Raw genomic sequence first — 7834 nt, forward strand, 5'->3', positions numbered from 1 at the left:
CTTCAAGCACAGCAAGGATGAAATGGAGAAGTTTCTAAAAATACCAAAGGAGCTGACCAGCAGCCCAGCTGTGGTGGAAACTGCTGCAAAAAATAAACAAACACCTCGTGGCCAGCTAAAATTTAAAGGTATGAGGAAGCATTCATTATGCTTTATGGTCATACAGAAAAATGGCCGTGATTGTCCAAAATGTGTCCTCTGTCTGGAGACATTCACTAACGAGTGTTTAAAACCTTCGAAACTTCAGCGCCACTTGAGTGGGAATATAATACATAATATAATATAATATATAATACAGTGTTTAAAACATGTTAATAACATTTTTATGCTCAGCAGCTGTAATAATTAATAGAATATAGTGAATAAAAGTTCAAACATTCTAAAAGTTGAAGTTTCTTTACATATTTTGTAGCATTGTTTGTGGGTTTGAGAGAGGGGCCTCGGCCAGAAGCTAATGCTGTTTGGGGGGGCCATGGCATGGAAACGTTTGGGAACTCCTGTCCTAAAACATGTTGAATTTACTTAAGACAATGTGTTGAACTACAAAATAAATCCAGAGAATGATTAGTTTTTGTTCTGGTGCCAGATGCTAAACGTGCTCCATTTTAACGAGCTGGTCACATCTACAGTATATTACAGCACAATGAGATGTCCTGAAGGCAGCAATGGACCCGTCCAACTCTGTCGTTAGAAAACAGTTTTATTAAGTCACATGACACAGGAATGGCACAGCATTTCACTCTGTTTCAAAGGAATCACATGAAATGTTAAAACCCAGCAAAGCTGCTCCATATATACAAATAAAATTAAATACAGTAACTTCTCAAAGTGAAGTGAAATAAACAGTATAAATACAACTTATTTTACAAATTTATATCCCCATATTGTTCTTGAATGTACAGGTTGAGGTTTTTCACAAGTGGTCAGCTCTTTGTTGATGCTCTGCTCTCACGTCTTGATTAGGCCCTCTAGGAAGTCTTTCTCCACCATTTCCTCGATGTTCTGCCGAGCTCGACTCCAGAACACCTTTTGGCTCTCCAGTTTGTGTCCGTCCTTGTGGCTGTGGAAGGAGGAATCTATGGGACTGAGGGGGTAGGCCACGCCCGAGCGACAGCTGGCCTTGCTGTTGAACACCTGGCTGAGCAGGTTGAAGAAGGGCAACAGCTGCTCCATGCTGCGGATAACGTAAAGGGTCAGCATCAGGTGACCCGGCTCCCAGGACAGGGTTCGAGTGGAGCAGTCCTCCTCGGGGTTTTTCTGTAAGGATGGAAAGGAGTCATAAACTCATTTGGCAGGAGGAGTTATTAAATGGATCTCTGACTACGTGCACATATTGGCCTTGCTGTCATTTCTCTATGCTACTAAAAGTTGTTTATAACACATGAAAACTCCTAATTACGTAAATAATTATAAATGTTTATTATGTTTTTCACCTAAGGAAGGCACCATTATTTTACTGGTGCAATGCAATCTGGGGCAATGATAGACAGGTTGTAGTGGAGACTAAAACACAAGAAGTTAAAGCTATAAAGTGGCATAAGATACATGTTGTATTATTACCGAGACAGCTTTAGTAAGGGTCTGTAATGACATTCTGCTAGCGAATGACTCTGGTCAGTCTGTGATCCTGGTACTCCTCGACCTTACCGCTGCATTTGACACTGTTGATCACAGCATCCTTATGTCACGGCTAGAACACTGGGTTGGGATTACAGGGGTGGCGCTAGAATGGTTCCGTTCTTATCTGGGTGACAGGAGTTTTTGTGTTAACTTTGGCAATCATTTATCTGCTTCTGTCCCTCTTTCCTGTGGGGTCCCACAAGGCTCCATTCTTGGACCCCTTCTGTTCTCATTGTATCTGCTCCCCTTGGGGTCAATCCTGAGGAAACATGGTATTTCGTTTCACTGTTACGCCAATGACTCTCAGATCTACCTTTAAAACCAAACAGTTCTTGCTCCATCCTCCCTTTGCTAAAATGTCTTGATGACATTAAGACTTGGATGGCTGCAAACTTCTTGAGTTTTAATGATCAGAAGACTGAGGTCATTGTGTTTAACCCAAGCTCTGCCACTGTCACTGATCCTGTAAACCTGCACTCCCTTCAGCCACATCTAAAGCAGTCGGTTACCAATCTCGGGGTAGTGTTAGACTCTGACTTTAAGTTTAATAAACAGATCAACTCTGTTCTACAAAAGAGCTTCTTTCAGCTAAGGCAAGTAGCAAAACTTAAGTCCGTTCTGTCCAGATCTGACCTTGAAAAACTAGTCCATGCATTTATTACAACCCGGCTGGACTACTGTAACTCACTTTATGTTGGAGTTAGTCAGGCTTCACTCTCACGTCTCCAGCTCGTACAAAATGCTGCAGCTCGGCTTTTAACAGGAACTCACAGGTTTGAGCACATTACTCCGGTTCTATCCTCTCTTCACTGGCTTCCTGTACGTGTCAGAGTTGATTTTAAAATTCTCCTGCTGACATTCAAGTGCATTAACGGCCTTGCACCATCATACCTCTCCGACCTTCTTCATCCTTATACTCCTTCTCGGGCTTTGAGATCATCAGACCAGCTGCTTTTGGCCGTACCAAAAACCAGGCTGAAGCTCAGAGGAGATCGAGCGTTCTCAGTCGTGGGCCCTAAACTCTGGAACAATCTGCCCATCAACATTCGACAGGCCACCTCAGTCTCTGCCTTTAAATCTCTCCTAAAAACACATTTATACTCATTGACATTTAACACAGGGTGATCAGCTTTAGATCTGGTTTTTCATTGATGCTGATTCTGTTTATGCTTTTGTTATTATTCCTATTTAACACAAGGTCATCTGATCTGATTTAGTATTTCATTGTTTCTGACTGAGTTTATGCTTTTTGTTATTATTTCCTTGACTTATGACACAACGTGATCTGATTTAGTATTTCATTGTTTCTAATTGTTTTTGGTTTTATATTTTTATTCCATGTGCTGTAAATATATCTTGCTACTTTTTATCTGATGATGTGATATTTTTGTTAAGCACTTCGGTAACAGTTTCTGTTTTAAATGTGCTCTATAAATAAATCTGACATGACTTGACTTGACTTATTCCTTATGCACAATATATGGGTCAAAATGATCAAATGTGATCAACTTGTGACTTTTAATTTAATTGTTCGAGAGCAAATGACATATATATTGGATCTGGAGCTAACATCATATATATTAGCTCTTGAGCTAATATAATTTATATATTAGCTCTGGCGTCAACATCATATATATTAGCTCTGAAGTGAATGTAATTCATATATTAGCTCTGGAGCTAGCATCTTATATATTAGCTATGGGGGCTACTGTCATATATTAGCTGTGGCGCTAACATGAAAGCAGTCATTTCTGCATTCTGCTCTCTGTCAATGCGTTCCGGTTCAAATTAAGGGCTGTACAGAAGATAATGTGCAAAATTAATATTAAAGCTGAATGGAGCTTGCACTGGAGCAACTTGTCCACATCATTTACCCAGAATGCATTGCAGTGTAAATAAAATGGTAACGTCAGTCTGTTTTTAATTTAAATTTTTTATTGTAAATATTTAAGAGTCTAAAGTACTTTTACAGTCTTGTTTTTATAGCTGAAGTAAGAAGAAAAGCTGAAATAATTGTTTATCAGATAATGTCTATTGTTCCAACTAGTCAGAGATCCCTTTAAGAACTTTACTTTTCTCCATCATTTGCATGGCATGTACAGCTGGGCAGATACCTTGGCTCGTTTCCTCAGCAGCTTCACCAGACGAACCACGTATGGCTTAAACTCCCTCTGATGAGTCCCCTGACGTCTCACCTCCAACCCTGAATCATCAGAAGCCTCGGGAATGAAGGCCCAGCGGTACCTAAAACGATCAGACGAGGCATCTTCATGTATTCTGTCTGACTCGTCTCTAATGCAAAGCTTACTGTGACCCAGGTTTATCTGCACTGACATCTGGAACTGAGGCAGGCTCTCAGGAGGCAGGGCCAGGGCCAGATCCAGGAACTTGCAGGCAGAGAGGTAGAGGTTGAGCCAGCGCTGGCTGTTGTAGGAAGTGGAGAAGCCGTTTCCTCCAGAATAGGTTGTCTCTAGCCCAGCAACTGATGGCCCCGATGTCCTGAAGGAGATCAAGTAGTAAAAATCATGACAGAAGAACAGAGAAATCTGTGAGCCACTTCATATAGTATTGCGAGCCAGGGTGTAGTGTACCTCGTTATGTCCTCATCTGCTGTTAGCTCCTGCTCCATCAGCAGAAACACTTGAACCTACAAAAAAAACGTGTAATGAGAGTTTTTTTTTAGACAACCTGTAACTTTCATATAGACAGGGAGCAGAAAATCATAAGAACAAGAAGATGTGCTTGTGTGCAGCAACTGGTGCTCACCAGCTCAGTGATCATAGTGGGCCAAAGGGAAGTGAGGTGCTGAGGTGACATACGCAAGAGCAGAACTCTGAAGAAAAGAAACACCTGAGCATGAAGGATGGGCACCTGGGGCAGTCGCAAGCTCTCCACCAGACGCTCTGCACACACAGACACACACCTGCTTTATCACCATGGCAACACATGACGTAAAACCCATGTGAGGACATCGTCAGGTCATAAGGCTGGACAGAAGCATGATGTGGTGCCGATGCTCAGCTCCGTGTTTACCTTGGATGTCCGGCAGGTACTTCTGGTACTGGTCCACCTCACTGCTGTAGACGGTGAAGGCCAGACGTTTGAGCAGCATGGCCCTCTGCTCCAGCTCAGCATCCCTGTTGGTGAACAGACTCAGAGAGCTGCTCTGAGCGACGGCAACGCGAGCTGAAACAAACACACGCAGACATCGACACTAGCTTCCTGCACGCAGGTTTAAATCTGTTACAAACGACTCATTCGATTATAAAAAACAACTGAACCCAGTAAATGTAGGCAGAAAGTCAGTGGTGACGTACGAACTATTTATAACTGAAACAGAAATAAAAAGTGGAGCGTACTCATCATGTCTCTGAACGTGGTCTTGTCGTGAGTCATCAGGTGGTCAATGATTGCTCTCCAGCTAGAAAAATAGAGATTGTTGTTCAAGTGCAATACCACAACCTTAAAAAAGCAAAGTTACAGACAAAAGTTTGGCATCTGTGGCACTAACATGCACTAACTAATTTTAATCTTTAAATACAGAAATCTGCCGTGTGGCCTTCATAAACTGTTGAAACAGTTTGACTTTAATCAGTGCGTGTACCTAATGATCCATCCATCCATCCATTTTCTTTTGCTTATCCGGGGTTGGGTTGTGGGGGTAGCAGCCTAAGTAGGGAAGCCCAGACTTCCCTCTCCCCAGCCACTTGGTCCAGCTCCTCCGGGGGAATCCCAAGGCGTTCCCAGGCCAGCCAAGAAACATAGTCCCTCCAGCGTGTCCTGGGTCTTCCTCTGAGTCTCCTCCCGGTGGGACGTGTCCGGAACACTTGACCAGGGAGGCGTCCAGGAGGCATCCTAAACAGATGCCCGAGCCACCTCAACTGGCTCCTCTCGAAGTGGAGAAGCAGTGGTTCTACTCTGAGTCACTCCCGGATGATGATTCTCACCCTATCTGTAAGGGAGAGCCCAGACACCCTGCGGAGAAAACTCATTTCGGCCGTTTGTATCCGAGATCTCGTTCTTTCGGTCACAACCCAAAGCTCGTGACCATAGATGAGGGTAGGAACGTAGATCGATCGGTAAATTGAGAGCTTCGCCTATTGACTCAGCTCTCCCTTCACCACGACAGACCTGTACAGCGCCCGCCTCACTGCAGACGCTGCACCGATCTGCCTATCGATCTTCCGCTCCATTTTTCCCTCATTCGTGAACAACACCCCAAGATACTTGAACTCCTCCACTTGGGGCAGGACCTCCTCCCTGACACGGAGAGGGCACTCTACCCTTTTACGGCTCAAGACCATGGCCTCGGATTTGGAGGAACTGATCCTCATCCCGGCCGTGTCGCACTCGGCTGCGAAACGCTCCAGCGAAAGCTGTAGATCACGATCTGATGAAGCCAACAGGACCACATCATCTGCAAAAAGCAGAGACGCAATCCTAAGGCCACCAAAACAGATCCCTTCAACACCTTGGCTGTGCCTGGAAATTCTGTCCATAAAAGTTATGAACAGAATCGGCGACAAAGGGCAACCTTGGCGGAGTCAAACTCTCACCGAGAACAAGCCCGACTTACTGCCGGCAATGTGAAACAGGCTCTGACACCGGTCATACAGGGACCTAACAGCCCATATCAAAGGGCCCGGTACCCCATACTCCCAGAGTACCTCCCACAGGGTTCCCCAAGGGACATGGTCGAACGCCTTCTCCAAGTCCACAAAGCACAAGTAGACCAGTTGGGCAAACTCCCACGCACCCTCCACGACCCTGCTGAGAGTATAGAGGTGGTCTAGTGTTCCAGGACAAAAACCGCACTGCTCCTCCTGAATCCGAGGTTCGACTATCCGACAGACCCTCCTCTCCAGAACCCCCAAATAGACCTTACCAGGGAGGCTTAAGAGCGTGATCCCCCTGTAGTTGGAACACACTCTACAGCCCCCCTTTTTGAATAGGGGGACCACCACCCCAGTCTGCCAATCCAGGGGAACTTCCCCCGATGTCCACGCAATATTGCAAAGTCGCGTAAGCCAACACAACCCTACAACATCCAAAGCCTTAAGGAACTCCGGGTGAATCTCATCCACCCCTGGGGCCCTGCCACCGAGAAGCTTTTTAACCACCTCGGTGACCTCAGCACCAGAGATTGGAGGGCCCGACCCAGAGTCCCCAGGCTCCGCTTCTTCAGTGGAAGACGTGCCGGTGGGATTGAGGAGGTCTTCAAAGTATTCTGCCCACCGACCCACGACTTCCCAAGTGGAGGTCAGCAGCACACCACCCCCACTATAAACAGTGTTGGTGGTGTACCGCTCCCCCCCCCCCCCCCAAGAAGCCGGATGGTGGACCAGAATTGTCTCAAAGCCGTGTGGCCTCTCCGAATTCCTCCCATGCCCGAGTTTTTGCCTCAGCGACCACTCGAGCCGCATGTCGCTTGGACTGCCGGTACCCATCAGTTGCTTCCGGGGTCCCACAGGCCAAAAAGGCCTGATAGGACTCCTTCTTCAGCCTGACAGCATCCCTCACTGACGGTGTCCACTATCAGGTTCAAGGGTTGCCGCCATGACAGGCACGACAACCTTGCGGCTGCAGCTCCGATAAGCCGCCTCGACAATAGAGGCACAGAACATGGCTACTCTCGTTCACCGGGGTGAACCTCAACATACAGGCACAAGATGGAAGGCAACAAGTATGTCCACTCCTGCTCGGCGCCTCTCACCAGGGGCAACTCCAGAGTGGAAGAGTGTCCAACCCCTCTCAAGGAACTGGTTCCAGAGCCGGAGCCATGCGTAGAGGTGAGTCTGACTTTTTCTAGCCGGAACCTCTCAGCCTCACACACCAGCTCAGTCTCCTTCCCCACCAGTGAGGTGACATTTCACGTCCCAGTAGCCAGCTTCTGTAGCCGAGGATCAGACCGCCAGGGTCCCCGCCCTCGGCCACCACCCATCCCACATTGCACCCGACTCCTTTGGCCCCTCCCGCAGGTGGTGAGTCCATGGGAAGGGGGACCCACGTCTCCTCTTCGGGCTGTGCCCGGCCAAGCTCCATGGATTAAAGCCCGGCCACCAAGCTGAGTGAAGCTGACACCCCACCCACTTCCAAAATTAAAGCAACTAGTCTGAATGGTTAGTGCTCCGTTAGTGCTGGTTTGTGCCGTTAAAATTTTCGTTTGTGCTGCTTTGGTTTATGAGATATTAAAAGTTATAATTTTGACCTGTGA

General features: G+C 46.5%; 1 protein-coding gene across 1 annotated transcript in view; it reads right to left on the bottom strand.

Annotated features, from left to right (window-relative positions):
• Positions 1 to 789: 789 nt before the first annotated feature.
• Positions 790 to 7834, bottom strand: part of dop1a (DOP1 leucine zipper like protein A) — a 46629-nt gene continuing 39584 nt past the window's right edge. The window contains exons 31-37 of the mRNA XM_037676444.1: positions 4980 to 5041; positions 4654 to 4806; positions 4387 to 4523; positions 4212 to 4267; positions 3955 to 4119; positions 3735 to 3864; positions 790 to 1257 (exon numbers count right to left, since the gene is read on the bottom strand). Coding sequence (XP_037532372.1) covers positions 949 to 1257; positions 3735 to 3864; positions 3955 to 4119; positions 4212 to 4267; positions 4387 to 4523; positions 4654 to 4806; positions 4980 to 5041 — 1012 coding nt within the window. The 3' untranslated portion in view covers positions 790 to 948. The remainder of the gene's footprint in view (positions 1258 to 3734; positions 3865 to 3954; positions 4120 to 4211; positions 4268 to 4386; positions 4524 to 4653; positions 4807 to 4979; positions 5042 to 7834) is intronic.

Source organism: Nematolebias whitei, chromosome 5 (genome assembly GCF_014905685.2).
Source record: "Nematolebias whitei isolate Nwh7 chromosome 5, NemWhi1, whole genome shotgun sequence".
NCBI classification, from domain to species: Eukaryota; Metazoa; Chordata; class Actinopteri; order Cyprinodontiformes; family Rivulidae; genus Nematolebias; species Nematolebias whitei.